At 39.7% G+C, this 27,188-nt stretch overlaps 1 protein-coding gene across 1 annotated transcript in view; it reads left to right on the forward strand.

Annotated features, from left to right (window-relative positions):
* LOC144659695 (uncharacterized) overlaps positions 1–27,188 on the forward strand; it is a 46,225-nt gene that overhangs the window by 17,048 nt on the left and 1,989 nt on the right. Inside the window, exons 5-6 of the mRNA XM_078520185.1 lie at positions 24,701–25,072; positions 26,584–26,819. Coding sequence (XP_078376311.1) covers positions 24,701–25,072; positions 26,584–26,819 — 608 coding nt within the window. The remainder of the gene's footprint in view (positions 1–24,700; positions 25,073–26,583; positions 26,820–27,188) is intronic.

Raw genomic sequence — 27,188 nt, forward strand, 5'->3', positions numbered from 1 at the left:
AGCTTAAACTTTCTTAAAGGAAGTCTTGATTCACTTGTAAAAGCGATGCCGAAGGAGGAATTAAATATAACAAAATCTAATTCAACACAGTCGTCTGATGAAAGTTTTGAACTTCTTTGCAAAAAGGGAATCTATCCTTACGAATACATGGACTCATGGGAAAGATTTAGCGAAACAAGTTTGCCTGAAAAAGAAAAGTTTTACAGCAAACTTAATGATGAGAACATAACGGATAAAGAGTACGAACACGCGCAAAACGTTGGGAAACCTTTGGCTGCCAGACCCTGGGCGACTACCACGATTTGTACGTTAAGACTGACGTGACCCTGTTAGCCGACGTCTTTGAAAGCTTCCGAAAACTCTGTCTTGAGAAGTACGGGTTGGACCCCGCGAATTATTACACGACGCCAGGCCTTGCTTGGGACGCACTCTTGAAAAAGACAGGCGTGGAGCGAGTTACTTACAGACTATGAAATGCATCTTTTTGTCGAAAGGGGAATAAGAGGCGGGATTTCGATGGTAAGCAAGAGGTATGCAAAGGCGAACAACCCTAGTTGAGGGATTTGACCCGAGCCAGCCAAAAAAATACATAACGTACCTCGATGCGAATAACCTTTACGGGTGGGCAATGAGCAAGCCGCTTCCAAAAAGTGGATTTAGATGGAAAAAGGTTATGCCAACAGAAAAAGAAATAACGACAAAAAAAGAGTATGCAAAAGCTGGATGGATTTTAGAGGTGGACTTGGAATACCCGAAAGAGCTGCATGACGCCCACAACAGCTATCCATTAGCACCAGAGAAAAAGAAAATAAACAAAGAAATGTTTTCGCCTTACCAAAACAAAACAATAAAAAATCTTGATTTGCACCCGCCAGACACCGAAAAGCTTGTTTTAACTCTTGAAGACAAAACCAATTACGTCGTTCATTACCGAAACTTGCAGTTTTATCTAAAACAGGGAATGAAACTCAAAAAAGTGCACAGGGTCTTAGAGTTTGAACAAGAGGCGTGGATGGAGCCGTACACCGGAGAACACAGAACCGAAAAGAAGCGAAAAGCGACTTTGAAAAGAACTTTTACAAGCTGATGAATAACTCAGTTTTTGGAAAAACAATGGAAAACCTGAGAAACCGTGTAGACATAAGAATAGTGCGCAGCGACGAAACAAAGAAAATAAGAAAATTAGTTGCAAGCCCATTGTATTCAAGACATGTAATGTTTTCAAACGATCTGGTTGGAATAGACAGCGAAAAAGTAAGCTTTTTCTTAATAAACCGGTCTACACAGGCATGACCATCCTTGACGTAAGCAAGTTATGTATGTACGATTTTTATTACAACCACCTGAAAAAAGAGTACGGGGAGCGTTGCGAGCTTTTGTATACAGACACAGACAGCCTTTTGCTTGAGATAGAAACAGAAGACGTTTACGCGGACATGGCAGAAAACATTGACAAGTACGACACAAGCGACTACCCGAAAGATCATTCGCTGTTTTCAACAAAAAACAAAAAAGTTTTGGGAAAAATGAAAGACGAATGCGCAGGAAAACAAATTTCAGAGTGCGTTTGTTTGAGGCCAAAAATGTATTCAATAATGACAGAAGGTGAAAGCAAAAATGAAATTGAAAAAATAAAGAAAGGCTCCCTGAGGTGGAAATAAAAGAGTGCGCGTGCGCAGGGGCCGGGAAAAGAATGCAGGCAATAATGGCAAACGATGAAGAATTGGTCAAAAAAATAATAAAGAAACATCCGAAAGCAAGTGTGCTAAAATGTTGCAAAATGCTAAAAGTGGACGAAATAAATATAAAAAAGGCAAAGGGGGTAAAAGAGTGTGTGACAAAGAAAAAGATAAATCACGAAAATTTCAAAGAAACACTTTTCCAAACCAAGGAAAGCTTTCACGAAATGCACATGCTAAGAAGCTTTAAGCATGAGTTGTGTTCGATAGTGGTGAACAAAAAATCGCTATCCTCCTTTGACTCAAAGCGATGGATAGCGGATGATGGGATACATACAAATGCTTACGGGTATAAGTTTTGCGAAACAAAGCCTACATAAACATAACGTTTAGAGCTTTTCTGAGCCCAAGGGGCTCAAGCACTAAGTGCTTGGTGGTAACTGTGTATTTGGAGGAATAACAAGCAATTCTTCACGCACGAAGCCGCGCTTTGGACCATCGTGCAAGTAATAAAGAACTGGCTGATTAGGTTTAGTAACAGACCTTTCAATGCTGTAGACTTTTAATGACCAAATCGGATCTGTAGCCCTTTTTACGCCGCCTTCCAGCTCGCCAGGTTGGTAGAGAAAGCGCACATTAACGAGAGAGGGGAGTTTTTTTCTTTCTTGCCAACAGGTCTTGTATATTTTGAGGACGGTTTTGACGAAACAGCCTTTTCTTTAATTGCAGCAGCAGGTTTCTTACCAGTAAGAGGTTACTTCGTTTTTAGAGCGGCAACAACTTCGGGTAGCCTTTTTACCCACGCTGTCGACCGCTGGCCAGATGGCAGGTTCATCTCGACACCGTACTGATAACCAAACAGGCGCCCTGCCAGTGTTTGATTAAAACGTTCAACAATAGCTTGATCTCTGTGAATGTTAACACGCCCGCGTCTAATATAGGTTTTGTGATTTTCCATTTCTTTAGTAACAGATCCCATGAATTCGCGACCAGGGTCAACTTGCAGCATCTGTGGCCATTTTAGTGCACTTCGCCTGTAAATTTCTGAAAACCTTTTGCAACCTCAGTTGAATCTTTGGAGGTCAAAGGCTCGACCTCTTTGAAACGGCTGGCAACGTCAACAACAGTCAGCGCGTATTTGTAAACTTTTCGCCCTCGCGGCAGTTTGTCGTGTGGCAGAAAAAGAAGGTCCGCCTGGTGGACCGCGTTTGGAGAAGAAACATCGAATTTTGGGCGAGGAACGTATCGTGGTGCCGGAAGGTAGATCTGCCAAAGGGCCTGCTTAACTAGCCACTTTTTGCGGCATCTTCGGAAACCTTGGCCGCCTCGGCTAATTTTTTTATCGCAGCAATTCCCTTCCAATAGCCCTGGGGGCATAGTAGACTTCGAGATTTTCTCGAAAAGTTTTGCTCCGCAAAAATCTGCATCCAGCGTATACAAGAAAAAAAAGAAACGTTTAAAGAAACCGAAAGGCAGCGTACCCAAGAGCAAGAGCGCCTGCGCCAACGAACATAAGTTCACCTTGTTTCTGCTGCTCGCTTGGCTGATAGAAATCAGAGAACTTGGGTTCTTTCGGAGGAATATTTGTTTGTCAGGAGTGCCTGGTTGTAGAGTTTGAAAGCGTAGTCTTGTTCGTAAAGTTTTGTTTCGCTTGCTGTTTGATCTCATTGTTGGTTTCCATCCAGTCGAGAAGCTTCGTGCGGTCGCGAGAGTACTTCGCGTAAGCTGCCTGGTAAGCCTCGAGAGTTTCTCTTTCTTTTCTTTCAAAGCGGCGTCATCTCCGCCACCCAAAGCTCGAGCAAGATAGTTGCCGCCATGAAAGCAGCAGCGCAAGATAGCTCCGCCAGCCATAATCGCACGCTTGCATTTTTTTAATATATTTTTATAAAGCCGAGATACTGTTTAGTGCAACGCTGCCAGAGACGGGTGAATACAAGATATGGATATTACAATTTGGCAGCCCAGCCGACCGGCGGCGAGACGTGGTGGCGGCAAGAGCGTACGAGAGGCAAAAAAAAAAAAACACCTTTTGCGAAGCAAAGTTTGCAACTTCTCACCAGATTCAACTTCTTTTGTTTTTTTTATACCTCTTTTAAAAATTTATCCTCATCCTGCACCCGAATAGCGGTTTTAACGAAGTTTTGGAAACAAACAAAGTGCATACCAGCCATAGCTGCACCTTAACAAGGTTGTCAAGAATAAAACCAAGGGACATTGTGGTATAATAAATGAAAAATAAATTTCAAAAAAATTATCCCGGACGGATTCCTTTTTTGCGAGGTTAAGATTGATTGTCGAAGGCGTGTCTGAAGAACGCGTTGCAACCCTTCCAATACTTTCTCTGTAACTGTGTGTCATCAGTTATAAGAGTTGGCGGAGTTAAATGTTGGACTTCTTTTTCGTTTATAAAGCCTTTTATGTCTTCGCGTTTCACATAAGCTGTAACGATTGCACCGCCGATACCAAGCAAAGATATCCATTGATTTGTGGTGAGACCGCTTGATTGCGGCTGAGCCTCGGGCGGAGCTGGTTCCGTTACGTCCGGTGGTGTTGCATTTCGCTTTGCAGCAGCAGATTTCTTTTCCTTTTCTTTTGCAATTATTGCAGCAGCCTCGACAGCAGCTTTTTTCTGTGCTTCACGAGCCTGTTTTGTTTTTTCAGCTGCAAGCTTGCCAGCAGCAACTCGCTTTGGATTTTTGGCAGGTTTGTTGCTGGAGTTGTTGAAGTAACTTGTTTCTGTTCTTCTTGAGCGATCGGAGTTTGTTCGAGCTCGGCCATTTATAATAAAAAAAAATAATATTTAAATAGAAAATTGCTCAGCAAGATTTTTTGCTAAGCAATTGCTAACATTTTCAGTAATTAGCATTTTCTTAGCATTGCTCAGAAAAATCTCAGTATGTTTGTGTCCGCATCTTTGGAAGCACCTTTGGTTTCGCACAGCGAAGGATTGTAGCTTCGTTTAAAACAATGTGCTTTGTTGTGATGAGCGCAGCATTTGCAACGGCAAGAAATCGGCCGCATTTCAAAGCCAGACCGCCTGCCAAAGTGGACAGCTCTTTGCTGATGATGTAGTCGTTTTTGAGTTCCTTCTGATAATCATTGACGTCCTTGATATTTACGGCCATACCAACGACTTTAGTAACAAGAAAAATAAAGCTGTCAATCAAGCTGTCGGTTGTTTTGGATCCAACGTATGCCTCATATCTCTTTAAGTACTTTTCAACTTCTTTATCTGTCAAGCGCTTCACCTGCTCGTGTGTCAGTTGCACACCGATTGCTTCTTTGGCTTTTCCTGTTGAAACAAGGATTGCAAGCTGTTCACGCAAAGCAGGAATGTCAGGGCCTTGAATGAGTGCCATAGCGCTTTCTGTACTTTCTGGTTCAGCTCCTAGCAGTTCCATTACGGAAGCTAATTTTGTTCACTTGCAGCGCCCTTGACGCTCTCGGGAGGAGAAGTTGCGAACGGGTCAGCCATATTACTCTAAAAAATATGTTCAATAAGAAAATTTTGTGCCGTAAGGGTGGCGATGAGAAATGACAAGATGCGAAAACTTATTTTTTTTAGCTTTAAAATGATTTCTTTGTAATCCTCATGGCAAGTTCGCCAGCGTAATCCTCAAAGATTGCCTTCGTGGTCTTGGCAGAGGGGGTGTAAAAGAAAACGATTGCCGCAACATTTTCGCGGAATGAGGATGTTATGCTTGTCAATTTTTGAGTTAACACCCATATGCTCAAGCCTGCGTGGCGAGCAGAGAAAGCAAGATTCACCAACTCCCCTGTTCTTCCTACATCTTTCGAAGCAGCACAGTGTCGAGGATGATAAGCGTTTCGTACCTCAAAAAGAAATTTGAAAGCCTAACCAAGATTCCACCTCGTGCTGCTCGAAATGAAAACAAAAAATCGATTCTTCCTCAGCAAAGCGATAATAAGTCTTGTTGTGCCGAAAGTCGGGAGAGAGCACGATGTAGTCAAACTGCCTCGGAAAGGGCCACAAGTGATTGACCACGTATCTTGTTTTTCCTGAGTTCTTGGTCCCACAATGAGGGCGTTGAAGGGTTGGCAGGATCCATCTCGTTCGTATATGTACCTAAGGTACACTTTCAAAGAAAAAATTATAAAAGCACAGATTCTAACTGCCTGCCAAGTATATTATTTGGGCGTCGCTGATTACGTAAATGTGGCAGTTCAATTACCTGAGCCGCTTGCTTTCCTCTCTAGCTCAAGCTGGACACCGTCCTTTGTGTTCACAAGGCGCGTGCCGCTTCCGTGCATCGAGTGGTCAGCAGGAACGCAGATCAATAAGAAGGCCAAACTTGTCTTCTTGTAAAACTTTTGCAAGTCATGTGCTGCGTTTTATTTTTTTCTTTCATGTAGAATCTTTTAACTTCTCCCCAAATGTCCATTCCTTCGATGCCGTTGTTGTACAGATGTTTGGCGAGCCGTTGACAGTGATGCTTACTTTTGTAAGGTCCGGGTTAATGTACTTTTCCGAGCTCCTTGCACCTTTGTTATATTGCTCAATAAATAGGAGCAAGATACCTCATGGACCTCCTCTGCGGGTGACCCTTAGATTCAGACGTGTGTCGGAGCCTTGCAAAAGTCACCACTTTAACACGCTGGATGTGGTCGTAAGCGAACTCTTTGCCGCCCGAATAAGCGCTGAACGCTTCATCTGCAATTTCCTCGCTTCTTATCATCTCGTACTCCAGCTGGATGTTTGTCAACTTGTATTTTAGTTTTGTTGTATCTGAGCCTCTGACCACATGTTCGGCTGCCGCGAGCTTCAGTTCGAACACAAGATCGTTGTATAGTGCCTGAGGATAAAATGCCCCATGGTCAGTTAAAATCTGGTGATCCAGGCGGATGCGGTATTTATTTCCATATATCTCATTCAGCTTTTTTCTGCGTCCACACCTGAAGTTTTCTTATCGCCAGCATTTGAGCGAATTTTGTTAAGGTCCTCGCTCTGAATGCCCTCTGGCACCCTGTCGTCGCGCTCCTCCTGCGAAAGGAAAAAATCCTCAAATATTTTGTAGATGTCATAGCCAACCGTGTCCTGCACGACGGTGCCTTCGTACTTTACAACAAAATCGTCGACCAGAGCTCGGCTGACGTTGTCAACCAGAAAGTTGTTGGCTGGCCTCCGCTCAAGTCGATGTTGAAGCGCAGCGCCAGCGAGCCGGGCACAATGACCTCGTTTTCGTTCAGCTTGGGCACTGAAACATACAACGTTTCCTCTGGATTGGCTTCTGTGCGGTCAAAAGTGATTCGTTTTACCGCGCGCTCGGCTTTCAGTGCGCCGAGTATTTTCTCTGTGCGTCCCGGTCGAAGGTTTTCTTGAACAGCAGCCATCTCTCGAGTTTTATTGTTAAATTGAAAAGTTTAATTTAAAAAAAAAATATAAATTAAGCGAGGCAACAGGTGGTGGTGATTTTGGATCGAGGACCCTGATTGGACCAAGATCTTGACCACAACAGTGATAACGATGATGAAGAGGAACAAGAGGTCGACACAACCCGACCATTTCAGCCCGGGGAGGCATCCACACCCTACCATGGGGGTGAACAAAGAAATGCAAACGATCAGCACGAACAGAGCGGGCTGCCAGACACACCTACGAAGAAACACCTTTTGGGAAGCACATCAAGATGACAAACCGGCAATGATTGACAGAGCTAAAGATTTTATCAAAAGAAAATTCCCCAAAGTGAACTTCGCAAAATTAGGCCCAATAGGTTTTAGCAAAAAGAGTGGCAATGAAACTACAATTGTATCCTTTGGATCAAAAGGTGGCGAGACCGAAATTTTCAAAAAAGACGGAACTGGCCTTCTCAAAAAATTCACAAACAAGTTTAAAGCCCCCCTTGGGCCAGAAGCGGAATCTCTGATTGCTCAAGACAATGAAGAAATAAGAGAAATGAGACCAAGATTAAGAGAAGCTGAAAGTCAAATACAACAGGCAGAAACAATTGACATGCAGAAAGAAAAAGCCACCCAAGAAGTAGAAGATTTCAGAATAAGAATCGAGCGAATAGATGCCAAGATGGAACAACTGGGTCAAATGTTGAAAATGAATCAGAATTGCGCAGACTTAAGCAACTGAAAAAAAATCTTGAAAAGGATTTTGAAAACAAAAAAAAAGAAGTTGCTGCTCTTGAAAAACAAGCTAAGCAGAAGGCAGAAGAACAAACACGAGTCGACCAACTAAGGGCAAGCCTCGCTGCCATAGAGAGCAGAAGAAACACTTTGCAAGAAAGGCTCAACGACACAAGAGCGTTGGATGATCTAAAAGAGAAAGAAGCCGAGCTGAAGCAACAAAACGAGGAAGATCAAGCTGTTATAGAGGATGAGAATGCCTCCCCCACTGACAAACAAGCCGCGGAAGAAAGAGTTGCGGAAAGAACCGAGGAGCTCGGGCGTTTACAAACGCAGATTGCAGAAAGAGAAAGGGCGCTTCCACTTCGTGAGAGGATCAAAGAGATCTTCAAAAAACATGGCGTGACATTAACAGCAATACTTCTGGCTGCTGGTGTCACGATTGGTTCTGTTATTGGAGCCATTACAAACGCGTTGAAGGCAACCGGCAAAGCGTTGGGGAAAGGCCTAAGTGATATTGGCTCAAAGGTAGCATCAGCTCTGCCTGGTCTCATTGGCTCGATTGCGAAATTTCTTTTCAAAACCGCTGGTAAAGTAATTGGATTTCTTGCAGAGCACACCTGGCTGCTTATCCTTGCTGTGGTTGCTTTTCTTGTTGAAAAATACATCAAAAAGAGACGTTAGCGCATAAGGGTGTAGAGCAAAGCTGCTGCTCCAACCGCGCCAACAGCGACAGTTGCTTTGTTTATTTCGTGTGAATCATTGGCTACGGCCTTCGTAGGTTTAGCGCTTTGCGCGTTGCCGTCCTTTGGACGGGGACCGTAAAGGTCCCTAGCTTGTGTTTCAGCAGCGCTTGCTGCAGGTGCCTGATTTTTTTTGCTGTGGCGCTCTTGTGTATAGGATTTGAAGGGTGGCTGTTTGGTGGGTTGATTTTTGATTTTCCTCCCGCCATCAGTTTAAGAGCTGCTTTTTTTGTAGCTTTATTAACCTCATCATTCACTCCTAATTTCATCCCAACAACAGCCTGCTTAAGCTGGTTATTGTAACCAACAACGCTTTCTGTGTTTATCACCATACGAGCGGGCATCAGCCAGGCACCTGGGCAGACTGCAAGGTTAAGCCGAACCTTAGCTTCGTCGATGGCTAATTGGTATTTTGGACCGACTTTGCCAGATCAGGTTGCCTTATAGCGTCTTCAACCAACACGAGGAACTCACTTTGCGCTTCCTTTGCACGGCCGCCTGTTCCAAGTATGCTACTTCGAACGTTGACCTGCGAACCGAGAATACAGTAGACAAAAGCCTCATCGACTGTTTACTCTCGACAAACCTGCCTGAGTAAGCCCTTCAGTGCCGTTAGGACAAAACCAGTCTGCCTGTGCATATGCAGCGTCGCCTGGCTCGATGTATTGAATCAAGTTACCTTTGCTTGCAGTTCCACCTTCATCCGAAAATTTATCGTAATCGGGTATTTGCCCCAGAATTTTCGGACAATTGAGATCCAGATATAAACGTTACCAAGTCCGTGGTTTGCGCCTGTTGTGAAACGGAAATCGCTTGACGGGTCGACACCGAACAGCACATATTCTTTTGTACGAAGCCACGTCGTACTTGTTGTCGAACTGGCTAAAAGTGGGGTCGCCTGGCAAGGCGCTACGCTCTGAATTCCCCCATCTGAAACAATATTCGCCTTATCGTGAAATAAACGTGAAAAAGGTAAAAATTTCGCACAATCGGTGGCAAGCTGAGAGCTGAGTGCTCTTCATCGAAAATATCTCGACTTATACCGCAGCCTGTTGTCGCGCACCATACCGCAAAGTTAAGTTGCTGTGGCCAATAGGCCATATTTTGGCTAGCAAGCCACCTTTTGACTCTTTTCCTGATGTATGCTTCAGTTTTGTTTTTTGAAAAATCTCTCTTAATTTCGTTGTGAAATATTGGTCTGTGTGACGTAGATGTTTATTTGGCTGTTAAATATTTTTTCAAACTTGGTGCGGCTTCGTGAAATCCAACAGCTGGAATGGCAAAGATGAGCCTTTTGCGCCGCTTGGTGACAGCTGTTGTGGAAAACCGCCTGAAATTTGATTCACCCCCAGTGCTTTTTTCATCTCTGGGCTCCAATATTTGCTGTCAGAGCCAAAAACATTTATCAAATGGCCTTGCCCTGCCTTGTAATAAATGTCTGCCGTTGCTGTGTGGTTGTACGCGAACTCAACCTGTGCAACAAATTTGTTCGGTCAGCGTTTGGATATTTTGCAAGAAAAGGTTTCCATGCATTGTCTTTTGCCGCTTTAGAAATTGTAGTTGCTTCTGGGTTTTCATCCACTCATAAAACCTCTTGTTTTTGCATCCATGTCCCTTTATATTAAAATTTTTATAATATAAAAAGGGGCGAGACCACAAAAGAAAATCCGAACACTTTTTGACCAGCCTTCCAGTCCGCTTAAGTTGTTCTCTTTACAACAGCGGAAAGTTGGAAAAGGATGGAATAGTTTTATAAACAAGTGAACAAGGAAGAGAAGGCGCGTATATACGGAAGGAAACTCTCACTCGATGAATGGGAGTATTGAAAAAGGATCAGAGAAAAAAGTTTTCTGTAACAAAAGGATGCAGCGTTCAGATAATAAAAGCAAAAGAGCCCAATTAAAAATTGACGAAAAAGTCATAATTCTAATGCCTGGTGAGAATTACGCAATAGAAAAGGAAGAAACAAGAGTAAATAATTTCAAATCCTAAAAATACCACAAGTACCTACGAAGAGTGCCAGAGAAAGGAAATGAAAAATACCAAAATAAATTACGTTGCGCGAGTTTAAGAAAATTTACTCTGACCGATAGAGAGAAAGGAAAGCCACGATTAACGGCAAATAAAGAGATACTTTTTATTATACGAGGCCATGTATCTGTAATGTTCTCCCGAGTGCCCCGTTAGTGATCGCGAGGAAACACAATTCCAAGCCCCCAACAAAGCCGAAGGAAAAATAAAATTGAAAGATCCGGAACGAAGTGTGTTAAAAAAAAAAAATATATGTGTTGTTTGGCGTGACGGCAGCGTTTTGGAGCTGTTGCCACTTCACTTACGGTTTGGAATGTTATCGGCGTTCCTGTGCAGAGTAGAGGTTGGGCAGCTTCCACTGGCCTTATCAAAAAAAGTTGAACGTAAAGTTTAAGCACCAAGAATCCGGAAGAAGCCCAAAGAAAAAACACAGAAAAGAACGCCAAGATACGCTCACAACGCAGAGAACGAAAAAAAAAACCAAAGTGCCACCGACATTCGAAATAAAATTCATCAATAAAAATTTATTTATAAAAGAATGATTGTCTGCGCCATTCGTTTGTAGGAGAAAAAAAGTCAGAACAAAGAGAGTTTCGAAGAGGAAAATAAAAGGTAACGTTTAAGTGATAGCGAGTCGAAAGGATAAATGAGGTGAAAAAATAATAAGAAGAGGAGAAAGGTGACCCACAGCGGAGAAATTTTTTTGTTTTCGTGGGGAAAAGTGACCCGAATATATTTAAAGATCACGATGAAACACGTGTATAAGAATAAGTTATATTTTAGCCGAAGACGGTCAATGGCCCCAAGCAAAGCCGATAGTATAAAAATAAAGATGTGAATTTAGTGGAGAAGTAAGAAAGGATTTAAAAAAAATATAAAATATTTTTTTGTAGTCAAAATTGTTATGTTTTGCTTAAAAAATAATCCCTGACGCCATTTTATTCTCTAAAAATGCACCATGACGGATTGACCCCTCTAAAAACTCCTAAAAAAAAAAATAATTCGTCAATTTCCGTTTCTGACAGCAATACACCCACGAATAAGTATTTGCACACTCACCGGAGGTAATTTTGTTAAAACGTTTGCGACACACTGCTTTTTTTTTTTCAATCAGCCGTCTTAAAAAGATTTTTTTTTTTCATTTTCTAGTTTTTTTGTAGGTTGTAAACGCTTTTCCACGAGATCTTTTCAAGTTTTTCTTTACACTCAAGTTAATTTCTCCAGTTCTCCCCTCCCACTTCGTTTAAATAAGAGCATTTGTTAATAGGAATTTTGCAAGAATAAAGGGGTGTAATTAATACAATGGCGCCATACAACGATTGGTACACTGTCGGGCCGGCGAATCTGCTTCAGGAAGTTAGGAATGTGAAAGCCACTCACATTTTCCTCCCACAAAAAGGGCTGGCCTTGCGGGCCCCACACACAGAGAGTTTTGGCATTGCGACCCCCACACACGAGAGTTACCGGTTTGGACACAACTTGCAAAAAATAGCGAGGCGAGACTGGCGAGCCAGCGAGCCAGGCGAGCCCGAGCGGTTTTTTTGCAAGTTGTGCCACAACCGGTAACTCTCATGTGTGTCACCTAGATCTTTATATGAGTCGACAAATCTTAATTCTGTATTTGACAGGTAATAAGGATGTGTACTTTTGTCCTGCTTATGCGTTATTCTCATTATTTCGCATTTCTCAGAATTGAACTTAACTTGCCAACTCTTTGTCCAGTTTTCTAGAGAGTCCAGGTCAGACTGCAGTACAAATGTATCATCGACATGATTGAGTTCACGGTAGATCTTTGTATCGTCAGCAAAACAGTTTGATAGTGGATGTAACGACATTTGGTATGTCGTTAACATCAATCAGGAACAAAGTAGGTCCGAGAATTGTGCCCTGGGGCACACCAGATGTTACCTGGGACCAATTAGAATAGGTGCCACGTATTACGACCCTCTGATGCCTGTTTGTTAAGAAATTTCTAAACCATCGCAACAGTGGCCCATCAATACCGTAGCGGCTAAGCTTAAGTAGTAGGCGCTCGTGAGGCACACTATCGAATGCTTTCGACAGGTCAAGGAAAATGGCATCTGTCGTTTTCGAGCTGTTTCTGGATACGCACCAGTCGTGGTAACAACTTAAAAGTTGTGCGAGCGTCGACTTTCCTTCCAAGTAGCCAAACTGATTTGGGTTTAGGACATGGTGGGTGGACCAAAAGGTTGTAATTCTAGAACGTACTATCTTCTCGGCTATTTTACAGACAATAGATGTTAGGGAAATTTGACGATAGTTCTCTTTTTTATGCTTGTTTCCCTTGATCTTTCCTAAAGAGTCTGGAGGGAAAAAGCCAAGCTCGCTGAAGTGAAAAGAATTGATGCAAAAATAAACATTCCAAAAGTCTTTTGAATTGTGTCTTGACAAATAACAAACAACTGACTGCAATTTTACGTAATTGTGTTATATGAGAAGTTCATGGTGCCGCTTTATCGAGAGACAAAACAATAAAAACTGTTATGTTGGTACCACGAAAGTGTCCGTAATTCCGTAATAGCGAGAGTCCGTAATAGCGGGAGTCATTTTCAGTCAAACCTCTATAGCTTTCGCCGGGGATCTGGATTTTGTCCGTAATAGCGAGTGGGGTGTTCGCAAGGCGAGAGTTGACTGTATTCCAAACATGGCTTCTTCTTTATTAAAGCTTGACGTGTTAGAGCCAGTTGCCATAAAAAGGTTTCAAACAAACTAAAAAACAAAAAGCGCTTTTGAACTTTCAAAAGGAAATTTAGCCATTCTATCTTATTGGAAAGTAGTACACCATCTTCTTCATGTACATGTAACTGGAAACGCATGGGACTGAGTACAATTAGCTCAGGAAAACGGTATGTTCGAGAAGAAACTGGGGAGCAAATCGAGTAAAAAAATCGGACTTTTTATGATTTCCAAGGGTGAAAATTAGGAGAAATTCGATTTGTTCACAAATACAATTAATCCCCGATTGGCTATACGAGCTTCTGAATCCAGCAATTTTTCATTTTTATACGAGATACAATGTGCCGGGCGTTCTTTCGGTCATTGGACATCATTTTCTCGCCTTATTTTTATGCCAAGCGATTTCGCCGCGAAGCATGGTTATTTCGTCGAAAATGAAAATCGACTCATGACGCATGTAATTCACAACAAGTGCAGAATTCTTTTGGTATATTATATCACTTACCCTAACGTACCCGAAATTAATCTTTCCCGATCGCTACAGACTAACAATCGCATTTTAAAGAACTAAAAATACCTTCTACTTACAAGTAGCTTTTGATTTGCTGTGACTTTAGTTTCTTTGTTTTTCTCTTAGTGAAACTTCGCTTTTCTGAATCCAAGTCCCAGCAGGTTTTTATGATCCTAGGAACGTAAACTCTTGCTGCGGGACAGATTATGAATTGTTTTCAGGTTCTTGCTAAGGGTGTACGTGAGTAGATAAGTTGAATTGGCGGAAGCTACGCGGTAATTTTGCAAACCAATTTGCAATAAATTGTATTTATAAACAGTAAAAACAATTTATTGCAGATTGGTTATAATTGTCTCAATAAAGTATTTACTACTGTTTGTTGACCGATAGTTCCGGCTTCCTGGACTTCCATTTCCAAATCACTCAGATCAGCTGCACACACCTTTTGACTATTTCTGAGTTTCCGTCCTTTAACCTTAAACCTTTTGTATGAAAGTGACGCCAAGTTCAATTTAACAAACACCTCTTGATTCGAATGGTTTCATTCAAGCCCAAGGCAAAGGGCAACACATGAATTTTTCATTGTCTTTACTACCCCTACTTGCTTTGCTAGAATTAAAACAAGGTGGTTATTAATCAATTTGGCTTCAGAATCGGGTTATACTATACACCTAATGACTGTTACCGAGGGGAACAGTTAATTTTGTTTCCCGAAAATTATAACTATCTAATTTATATGAATCTCGATGTTTCCCTCCCGAAGCGAAGCGGTAGTAAACATTGCGATTCGAAAGAAACAAAAATTAACTGGTTTCTCGAGAGATCAGTCGTGTTTGTTATAAAGCACGACGAAGACTTAGAACAATGGCGCTCGTCGTTCAACATTCGCTGGCAACACTGCAATGTTGCCCGCTGACGTCATAGATTTTGCAATGTTACCCGCTCATGGCAGAGACTTTTGGCGGGAAACTGATTTTATTGTTAGATGTCATGTGACCTCGAATTAGCCAATAAGAGCGCGCTGTAGGAAAAAAATTTTATAGCTATATGACAGTAATATTAACTGCCTGGCGTTTAAATATTAATTTCAAAAACGTTTATTTTTGACATCAAAACCTCGTTTTTCCCCTTTTTATAATTCATATATGTTGATTATAAAATGCAGATAGTTATTTAGTCTTAGTCCCTGCATTCGGTGCTGTTCTACCCCAGACAATATTCTTTATAATTTTCTTAACATTGCAAATATTTTTTAAGTTATTTGTGCCATTTCATTGTTCTTTTTAACTTGGAAAAGAGATGTAGTGAGCGGAGTGAATTTCGCTCAATTCTTGTTGACATAGACACGCAACGCTTGCAAGTGTTTTCAGGCCTTTAGAGAATTAACCTGTTGTCTGATTACCAACATTTCTAGTTTAATTACAGTTATTAACATGCTTAATTACCAGCCGAAATATTGCATAAATGTCAGTTTTCTTGAAATAGACCAAAACTTAATTTTTCTTTTGATATTATTATTTTGCCTAACCTTTCAAAAAACAAAAAGGAAAAATAGCTATATATAGATAGAAAGAAAACAATTTGTAACGGATGGGAACTCTATCTCTTGACCTTTCGGCCTGCTGTCGATTAGCAGCTAGATGAAGAATCAAACTAAGTGAAGTGAACTGAAGCGTGGAAAGTTTAACATCATTTGTTTTGGAAAAAACTGTATTTGTCAGATTGTTGTTTTTAATTCTAGTTTCATAATACATTTTCCGAGTTTAGTGGCTAATAGCCATTTTGATTTATTTTCCTCCCGATTTCTGTCATCAATTCTGCCAACTATTCATAAAGCGCAAGTGTGTTTTTTCGTTGATTCCCGTGTTGTTGAACTGTTTACATTAGCGATTAAGCGACGGAACTGAAATCGGAGTCTGAGTTGCCAGCGCAACATTTCACACAAACATTACAATACACAATGAGACGACCAGCTGTAAGACAACGATACTTTGCTTTTAAAAAGCCGAATGAGAAATACGCGACAGGTGGAACTCTGAATTTAAAAACAAGCCAGACATTTAGAACTGCTTGCTTCCGGCCTTGTTTAACTCCAGGCAGGTCTTATTTCTTTTTAACTCATATTTAGTTATCAATAGAAATCCAGGGTTCTGTGCGTTGAGGCGTCAAATAACTGAGAACATTAAAAAGTTAAAATCTCTAGCTCCCATTTCGAAAGTATCTCCACTTTAAACATGCATCAATATGATACAGCCAGTTTTTGACAGATTTCCATGAAACTGGACACGATTATTTCTATTCTATCTAATTATCGAGAAAATTTCCTGTCGGGCAGTTCTGATGATCAAAATCGCCGCAAATCCATTCGTGAAATCTTAAACTCCTTCGATTCAGTAATAACCAATAAGAATTAATTGCTGGCGAAAACCGTCAAAACACTTTTTTGAAATACATCTGAATTGTTTTGATACCACACTAGAATTCGATAACCGATTCGCTTAAGCGACGATCAATCATTCTGCTGTTTTAAAAGTTGCAAGCATTCATAAGAAAAATTGTACAAATAGACGAAGCTATTAAATATGTCTCTGTTATCAGTGTCAAATTTCAGTAAATACGACGAAAATGTGGGCGATAAGTTATTCTTTCGAGTTTGACGAAAAGGAACAGCAAAACTAAAGTAAAATTCGGCTTATTTAACGTCGCAATTTGGACATGGCTCAAATCGTTTTAATGGCTTATATCTATTTGAGTACGAATCAGTTAATCTTCGGCAATACGCTATATAATTCTGGTCCAGTACGCGGTAAATTTTCTGTCAGCATTTCAAGTCCGGCAATATAAACAATAAGTAAATTATATTCGAATGAACCAACGACATGTTTACACGATTAAAGTGAGTTACATTGATTACAATGTCAGGTCGCAGGGTAGTAAAGGGGAAGAATATGAGGTACATCTAGTCTTTAAATTTACCTTGCCTAGTTGTTTCAGTCACTTCCAACACAAAGCGTTTTTAAAAGCTTATCATACGGACGTAGAACGCGGAGTATTCATCATCCCAGCTTGCAATTCACCTATTTCTAAAATAATATTTTCCACTCCGACTTTCCGAATGATTAACAATTATACAGTGCTAAGTGCACTTTTGACAATAACGAAAATCCTATGAGAAGCATACAAAGAAAATCCCACTTAAGCGCCATTCTCATGAATATTGCTTCATTATACAAGAGAAACAGTGGATCTGAATCCAGCTAAATGCACAACTGCGCGCACTGTACATGAAAATTATAAAAAAAAGTAGAGGCGAGGTTCAACATCTGTTCTGCTTTGAAATGTTTCTTTCTTGCTGTTAATTAGGTTACATCTTTCTTAAAAAGATAAACAAGAGATGAAATAAAACTAAAATAAACAACGCTTTCCCGCTGCGATATTGCGAAGAAAACTATAAAGATTTTATTAGAATAACAAAGTCACTTTTTTCAATCTTATTGTCATTGGTATTTCTTCGCTAAATTCACCAGCTAAATGCGCCAGCATGCACACATGGTAACCTACCACTTATACAATTAAACCTCTGTGAAAACCCTTAAGGTCATTACTTTGAAATAGAACTGAACATAGATTTTTAACTTCACTTCGCCTACTGGTTTAATACCTTAAGGGAACTTAATTTTAAAATAAAAAACGGGGGTCACCAGTTTCGTTTAGGAGCGGGAAGACCTTGCATATTCCATATAATCCCTTTAAAATTCCTCTGCGAGTACAAGCAAAGTACACGTTTTTAGCGATAATTTATTTTTCAAACACAAGAATTGATCTGTTTTCATTTTACAGAAAGAATTTGATCGCCACACCCAAAATGTGAGAAAAAATTGATAGGTCACCAGACTCGTTTACGAGAAAGCGATTATTTACTTCTCTCGCGGACTAAGCCGCATAGAAAAAAGCCGCCATTTTCTTTATGTGCGCGCGCTAATTACGCGTAAAATTCTGCGCAGTAATGATGCGCAATGCAATACAGGGCAATGATCTTAAAAGCTGCGCAAAATATAAACGCTGGAGATTTACAGTCACATTTTAAAGAATTACAAAATCTTACCTCTACTTACGGATATTTTTTAATTTACTGCGTCTTCGGCTTCCTTGGCTGTCTCTTCGTAAACCTTCGTTTGTCTGAATCCAAGTCAACCAGCAGCCCAGGAACGAAAACTGCTGCTGCAATGCCAAAACAAATTGTAAGTTATTTTCAGGTTTTGCTAAGGAATGGCGTAAGTAAATAATTTGAATTGGCAGTCCCGGGTTGGTTTCTTGCTCGTTCGATTCATTTCAAAAGAGGTATGGGTTGTTAATAACACTAGCAATTGAGCGACAGAACTGCAATCGGAATCTAATAGGGAGATTCTATAAAAACACTTCAAACTACGATGGTTTTTGTTGTGATGATTTGTAAAATGCATATGATTTCCTGACACGGTGCTGCTCCGTTATTTTTTGAAGAGAAAGGGTTTTTGTGCATTTTTTTGGTGGAGGGAGGGGGGATCGGTTGAGACACCGGCCGGTATCGTTATGTTCACATGTCGATTAACAAAAGCGTAAAATCTTTGTAAACATTTAGAAGTGAGTATCTCTACAATATGGAAAAAAAATAAACTATTTCACGGAAAAGCGAACAGATCTGTTTCTGTCAGTTTTGATTGTCAAAACTGCCGCAAAATTCAATCGTTTCCTCCACGATTTAACTTCACAAATATCATTATAGATAAGCAACAAGAGTATTTAACAATTATTCTATGAGCCCGCTTTGGATACGAGGTGGTAAATAGCCAACGAGGCGCGCAGCACCGAGTTGGCTATAACGATTACTGATTATGATGATTATAATGTTAACTACTTGGTGTTTCAACATGACGTTATTAGACGTTATTTAACTCTTTTTGTTTTTCTATTGTTTTGTTTGTTCATTGTTTGTTTGAGTCAGTGAGTCAGTGAACGAGAACGTTACCAAACTCAAGGTTTATTGAGCAGAAAACGTGCAGTTTAGTTTTTGGTACATTCCTTGGCCATTATCTGCAAAGCAACAATGTAAAAATATCTGTGTATTGTGTAGAACGTGAACGGCAACGGCTGAAATTCGTATTCTATTTCGAGTTGAGCGCTGTCCTAAAAAATTCAGCTGGAGCTAGTTCCTCAGCCAATAGATACACTGATTAAATCTGGATAATTACGAGACTCCCAAGTTAAATATAAATTCACTTTTTTCTAGGCGTTGTACACGGCGTCGTTGTCGTAATTAATTGCTCAATTGCGAGTAATAACGATGATATAAGCGGAAATGTCGTTATTACTCGCACATGTTCTAATACAAAGGGTCATAACTTTTGAAATACTGAAAACGTACATGCGATTTTGTACACAGTCTTACCTCTATTAAGCGGCCACCTATTAAGTAGCCACCCTCTATTAACCCTATTCAGACCGGGCTTTTTTGGACCTTCTCAGACCGGGGGGGGGGGGGGGCTTCGGAAGCCCCCCCCTCCCCCCCCCCCCTATGTAACTTCCAGAATATTTAAGCAATCACCATGAAACTTATAGGATGTATTGTATGACCGAAACTCTTTCTTTTGGTATACGTCACGTGGGATGGTGACGTCACATCACGTGACAATTACATCATGATGTCAAAACAGCCGCCATCTTGGATCCGCCATCTTGGATTTCAAAAATTTTCCAAAATGCCAGAAAACCACCCAAAATCACTGCAAAGTACTCAAAATGAATAAAAATGTGCTTTAAACCCGTAAAAATGTAAAAATAATTCCATTTAAGTTGATTTTTATTAACAGAAACACGCAAAATTACAAATTTGGGAAAACATGCCTGTCAAAATGCCGTTGCCATGGTGTTGTCAAGTTCCTGACACATCATCCAACCCTACCAAATTGTTGCCAGATAAATTTCAGGAAAACTCAAAAAGTTTGGCAGCGTTTGGTTAAATCTTGCTGCCGCAAGTGTATTATTTATATGTTTTTTTTTTTACCTCCATTAAGCGGCCAGCAAATTATCTTTCCAAGCAAAATGGTGAAATATCTTGAGCTAAATTTTTTCACGTACTAACTATTGATGCAAAAAGGCCAAAGAAACACTGTACATTTCAACTATGTGCCCTCTGTGTTAGAGCTAGAACTATGCATGGGCTGGAAATGCACTTGATGTTTTGTTACAATAAAGTTTGGATTTATCTTCATATATGTTCCCTTTTTTAAAGTATTTTGCTATATAGAGTCAATAAAATCATGTTTACTGCCACTCCTATCCAATATTAATTTATATTGTACCTCTATTAAGCGGCCACTTTTCAAAGTCCCAAGGGTGGTCGCTAATAGAGGTTGGGCTGTATTTTAGCCGATAAAGGACTGTACTTTTCGGCTGTGTAGAGTAGAGTTATCCGCTAGGTCCCGAAATTGAAATATTCGCTTTTTAAATGTAGGCCATTTTTCAACCTTCGTTCGATGCCGATCATTAGTGGTCATTATATCCTTGATTTCGCATTTCCAAAAAAAAAAACTTGCTACTCTCTTAGAAAACTAAAAATATTTATGAAAAAAATTGATATAAAAATTGTCGGTGTTCGATTCGAATGAAATATTTGACAGCGGCCTGAAAAATGCATATTTTTCTAATTTTCCAGACGTTGCGGCGGGCCAGGAAATCATTTACAATCAAACCAAACATGTTTTAGTTCTAGCCTCAGTTAAGTCTTTCAGTTGCCAGCGTTTCAGGCAAAATTATTTTTTGACACGAATTTTCCCAATTTTAGAGTTACTCTGGTTACCAACATTTCACCCAAAATTTTAAATTTTCTTCATTCTTCCGGTTTCTGTAAAGACTACTTCGTGTCTCGCTAATCTTCTTCTCTTTGTTTGGTAATTCTTTTCTTGCTACCAAATCTGTCAGTTACTCTAAAAATCCCGTACTGGATTTATTTTCGTTAATTTCACGAGTTCTTTTGTTTCGCTCACCCCGGGTACGGTTAAGCGATGGAACCACAGTCGGAATCTGAGTCAGCAGTGCAGCGTTATACACCGACAATACGATTCGCAATCGCAGACCAGCCGCAAGAAAATGATATTTGTATTTTAAAAAGGTGGACAAAAAACACCAAGCAGGTGGTACTTTGAATTTGACAAAGCCAGACGTAAAGAACTGCTGGCTGGCTCATCCCTTATTTTTTCTCTCCTTGAGGGTGCTGCTTTTCTCAAAAAAAAACACCGAAAAAGGTTTGAAATATACAGCGCAAAAATTTTGACGCAGGCCAGAATTTGAGAGCCGGTCAATCAATTTGATGAAGGGAGGCTCAGTTAATTTGGCGTTTCAAGCGTTGCACGGGTCATAGGTGAAAGAAACTGACTCTAGAGAATATTTACTGAATTTTATCATAATAATATTTTCAATACTTTCTCTGCAGTTTACAATTTCCTTAAAAAACGTTGGAAAATGCTCGGAGATCTAGGTCTTTCGTAACCTTTCTAACTAACTGGATTCGATAACCGTGGGGTATAATTGTGTATATTTTAGTCAGTGATTTCTCTTCTGTTATCGGTAACATATTGGAGTAGATGTAACGAAGATCTAAGCGATTCTTAGCTAAATTGCTTTCGCGTAAAAGGAAAAAAAATTAACAACAGTTGCCTTAGTTTACTTCTTTATCAATAGGATCCATCTATTTTAGTGCAGAGCAGATAATTTTAGGCAACACGCTTTACAATTCTTTTTCAGTATGCAATAATTCTTTCTGGCTCTAATTTGTTAACATTTTAAGACTGGAAATATCGAGAGACGAGAAAATTATAACTTATCATCCGTTGGATAAACTATATGTTTACACTAAGTATGTTCGTATTGTTTGCAATCATGTTAAAATTGCTCAGTAGTTAAAGGGAGAGCACATTAAATAGTCTTAAAATTTACCTTCGAGAGTTGCAGCTTCAGTCCCTACGCGGAGAGCAGCTTATCGCGCGGACGTAGAACGCGAAATACTCAACATCATAGCTTGCAACACCAATTATTTCAAAAATATTCTTTGTACCCACACTTGCCGCAAGATTAACAATTATACAGTGCTAAGTAAACAGTTGGAAATAACGAAAATTTTGAGAGATGAGTACAAAGAAGTACCTCTTAAGCGCTGACCTCTTAAACATTGTTTTATGCTTGACAAGAGAATAAAAAGATTCAGCTAAATGCGACACCGCGCGCACTTACACGGAAATCAGCATGAGGACGAGGTACAACATCTGCTCAGCTTTCAAATATGTTTTTCTCGCAGTTAATAGGGTTTTATTTTTCTTAAGAAGATAAATAGGGAATAAAATAAAAATAGAATAAACAACGTTTGCACTCTGTGGTATCGCAAAGACAACTACAAAATTTTCCTGTCAAACAGTCTCTTTTTGTTTTCTCCCTCATTCTTATGATAATTTTTATAATTTTTCAATGTTGCTATCGTTAGCATTTCAATATTTTATATTGCGCCTAATAAATTGGTTTTGCGTGTTCACGAAATGCATGTCAGGAACACCGCTTTCATTGATCATACGGCGCAAATTTTTAATATAGTGATGCGGTACTTTTTTAGGTTATTCTTTTTTTTTTCTGCTTCGGTCCGCGAAACATTCTAAATGTGTTTTTTATTTGCATATCTGCTAATGTTTATCATTTTCTTCTAGATTTATTTGTTTTCAACCGTTTGGAGCGTGAAAAAGTTACATTTACATCGTCTAGAACTTTCAATCTCTTCAGGGTTCTCTTCAGGGTTCTCCTCATTTGCATGAAAAAGGTTAGCCTCCTTTTCATTTAGAAACTTGACTTAATCCAGTTTTCCTTCGTTTACCAAAGCTGTTACAGATAGTAATTTTCGATCTGGAACAGATTGTCCGAATCAAGTTAACAGAAGGTAAATTAACCGCTTCAGCAAATTTGGGCAGGCAATGTTTCCAGTCTTTCCAGCGTTTGCCCTTCGTTGGAACAAAATACTTTTTGACAAGCCTGACTGTATTCTATTGAATTAAAAATGTCTGCGGCATGTAAACTTAAATATGGTTGCTTTGTATCTGACTGCCTTTGATGAATAAATAGCTTTTGCACTCTAAAACACATGGACATCTGTAATGGTCTATTGTCGACACATTTGAATTTTTAAAATTTAAAACTTAATTTCAATCACTGTAAAATCTAAATGTTTTGTGTTAGCGGTGTGTATACAGTACAATATAATGTACCTCTGGACTCATTGAAAGATTTGACAAACTTGGGGACTTTTTTTGCTAAGACAATAAAGCACTACACAACTTTTCACTGCAATTCTAGTAATCGCGCATTGGTAGATTTCACTGAAAATTTCCTCTTATCAGCTGTACTCCTCTAAACCATGAAAACAACCATCCTCAAAAAAACAGTAGTCTTTAAAATAAGAGCAGTCTTAGCAGAGTTTTAAAAAACTAAATATCAATGGTAAATAGCACGCATCGTATTGTTTTCGTCAGTTCAATCCCGGTTTAAATGTAGTGACTACTCTTCTGCCAACAAACTCTATCGGCTCCGGCCATTTTTTTTAAGATGCTACCCAGACTCTTCAGGCCAATAACGTTTTCGAATGTAGCGAATTTCTACTGATAACGGAAACATCAGTTAACTGTTAATGAAAACGACAAGTAAATTTATAAATGTAAACTCAGAGATTTAGATATAGTGCAGATAGACTACTTAGCATACACAGCATGATAATTGGGATTTACATTAAATTAAAGGTGGTTAAATCTGGTGTAAAGTTGGATAAACACCATCAATTAAATGTTGTTAAAGGTGATTAAACCGACCTTTACGCTACCGTGTGTAAATGTGATTTAAAGTTGGTTTAAAGAAGTCCCTTTATTTACCTTTATACTTGAGTGCAAAGCTGGGATAAAGGTCAACTTTAAAATATGTAAAGTCAGCGTATAGCTGAATAAATTCCAAATTTACGCCAGTTTTATTTGAGCTTTACACCACGGTAAAGTTATGTTTTCATGCTCTGATATGAATCATGAGGATTATCGTTATTAGATGGTGTCAATAAAATTGCAACTGAGGACATGTGTTGAAGGGAAATCACTGGAACTTAGACTGCTTTCACGCTATCACCAAAAAAAAAAAACATTTCGCTAAACATGTTTGTAATTGCATTTTTCACATAGAGTTGTTCGTTGCCAAACGTGTGCTACAAATGGTTTAATAATTTAGCGGTTTAAGGAACTCGCATCAAATCGTTAGTAACAATAAAACTAAACAAATAGAGCTTGAAATTGCTCTTACATTTATAATGTAGTTTAATCACACCTGACAAGCCCTTCGGGAGCTTGCTTTCCCTTCGCTGTCGGCCGCAACATTGAACGTGCTTGGTCTGACCTATACCACAGATCGAAACGGCTTCTTGCGGCAGATTCAAACATGCTCCTGAAGAACAAACATAATTATTCGATCATGATTCGCGAATTGCACCGCTTAATGTAAACACTTTTCGCAGTGAAATACGTTTCATTACATGTTTCGGCATATTGTAAACACATTGTAAGATTGAATAATACCCGGTTTGTGATTTACAATTAATTCAGAAATTCATTCATCGCACAATTAAGAACATTGAGCAATAAATTTTCACAGTTTTCTAACAATTAAAAACACTCATGAAAAATAAAATAAGCTTATAGACTGGTTAGGCCGGACGGAAGAATGTCCTTCGTCCTTATCTCACAAGCCTCGCTGTGCATGCTCCTTACGCCATAACCACGCATTCCTTGCACGAATACACCTAAACTTCGGATCATTTATTTCCTTCTTTGATTTGCTACGAGTGGTAGACAGTTATCGATAAAACAGCATATTTATTTGGTTTTACTTAGACCCTATTGACGCCATAAGAAGCTCTGTTAAAGATGTTCAGACAGATATCACAAAGAAGGGATCATTTACTTTCCGGGTAGCGCCGAAAGACCGTTTTCAAAATCCCATCGGAGTCGCCGAAAAAGACAACAGGAAGTCTGCAAAGATATCAGTGCAGTATTCCTCGCACGATCAGCCTGAGTCTCTGAAGTTTCTTCAGTGCTCCACAACACCAAGTTCTAACGCGGATGGAGATGTGTATGTGTTAAACTGCACAGGAGCCGAAAAAGAACGCATATTGTTTTACCCTTCTATAAACAATGTGCCACTCGGAGGACAGGACAAATATGAAGCTCGCACTACCTTATGTCCAGGCAAGAGCAGTTGCGAAGGTAATAATTGAGCACTAGCTACTGGCTCTCAATTTTTGCTTGTCTTTTAATACTTTTATCGTATCTTATTGAATGATTTGCATTCTGTTTTATCATTGCATTATCTAATATTATTGCTGTGGCATGGAGTAAAAGTAAGATTCATAACTTAGATCATCATCAATGAATCTGTTGGTTGTACCGAAAACAAATTTAACGTCTTATGGAGAACGATCTTTTAAAGTTGCCGCCCCCAGACTATGGAATGCGCTTCCAAAGAAACTTAAACTTATTAAATCACTTGACGTTTTTAAAAAAGAACTTAAAACATTGCTTTTTAGAGAGACCTTTTTATATTAATCATATTTTATTTTTTACTCCAAAGTAAATTGTAAATTACTTAATTAATATTTTACTTTTTAAAATTATCAAGACTTAGAGAGGCCTTTTTATATTAATCATATTTTATTTTTTAATTTTTTATGTATTCATAACACCCTATAAGCCTGGAGGTTTCTTAGAGGTCTCCTTACCTTAAGATAATAAGTAAAAAAAGGTAAATTCTGTGTCAGAGCTAAGTGGTACATGCAGCCGGAGGTTATCATGGTTTCCGTAGCATTAAGCGACTTGGAGTATTGCTACTACTCCCTGGATAGGATGGTAGTCAATCGCAAGGTTACCCCCCAAGCAGTAAATTCGCCGGTACCCATTTATACACCTAAGTGGAGAGAGGCACTGTGAGAGTAAAGTGTCTTGCCCAAGAACACAACGCAGCGCCACGGCTAGGCCTCGAACCCGGGCCGTTCGACTCGAAGTCGAGCGCGCTAACCATTAGGACACCACGCCTCACTCTTACGATTAGAAATAAGTACTACTGTAATATTTCAATGATGAGTGGCTAATTAATGATGATGATGTTGATGACGATGATGATGATGATGATGATGACGACGACGACGACGATGACGATGATGACGATGATGATGATGATGATGATGATGATGATGATGATGATGATGATGATATACCCGGATCATTTGAACCCAAGTTATTTTTTTTTTACCTATTCAAGCCAGCAGCTGTTAAAATAATCTGTCTACTACGTATTAGCTACTGTTAGAGAAAAAATCAGATTAAATAATTCGTCTAATTTTAAAACTAAGATTGCTTTGAACTATTCTACAACAGGTGGCGCGGGTGCCTAAGTGCGTTCAGCTATGTATCGAGAGGTCTAAGTTCAAGCCCTGCCGGGAGTCATTGTGTTGTGTTCTTGAGCAGGGTCCTTTACTCTCAGTGTCTTTCTCCATCCTGCAGGAGTATAAATGGGTACAGGCCAATTGCTAGGACGACCCGACAAAATGCTTTGGGTGACCTGCGATTTCCTAGGATCCCATCCAGGGGGATCAGCAATACCTCTAGTCGTTGTATGCTAAGAAGACAGGGGTTAGGCCCCGACATGTTAAGCATTTCTGAAGCAAAACCCACGAATGAAAACCTTTCAGGCTTTTTTGCTTTTGTTTGCTTTTCTACAGTAATATATGCAGTGGATCACAAGTCGACTTCCCGACTTGCTCTCCTACTCGTTTGTGGAGGAGTCGCTCTATTGGTGATAGTGGTGGTTGCAGTGTTATGTTTTGTCCGATATCGCAGTGGATGGTATGCAGTTGAAAAGAAACGGAGAAAGGCGGAAAGAGTGGAAAGAGCTAGAGCCGAGCAGTTGGAAATGGAAGTTGAGCAACGTGGGAATGACTCAACCGATGACCCTACGGTAAGTTTGCTTGCATGTTTATTACAATAACATGTATTTGGGACTCCATGTTTCAAGTCACAAGGTCATCTCTGAGCCTCCTCCTTCCTCCCCAATATGCACTATTGTTAAAGACACTTTTCACTGACAAAAACGTTTTATTGAGCAGATGTAATACGTGTCTTAATAATTGGCCTTATTTTTCGACAAATTGTCACAGTGCTCAAATAATCCTAGAAGGTTCTTTCTATCTGTAACCCGTACACAACAAGCACCCTGAGGTACACGATTTTTTTGCTGTAAAATGCATTTCGTTTTGATTTAATTTTACCCACCTTGGTAATTGTCACTGGCTAAGTATCAGGCGATATTATATACTCAGTTTGATGC

The sequence above is a fragment of the Oculina patagonica genome, chromosome 7, assembly GCF_052425735.1.
Source record: "Oculina patagonica isolate OP01 chromosome 7, crgOcupat, whole genome shotgun sequence".
Lineage (NCBI taxonomy): Eukaryota > Metazoa > Cnidaria > Anthozoa > Scleractinia > Oculinidae > Oculina > Oculina patagonica.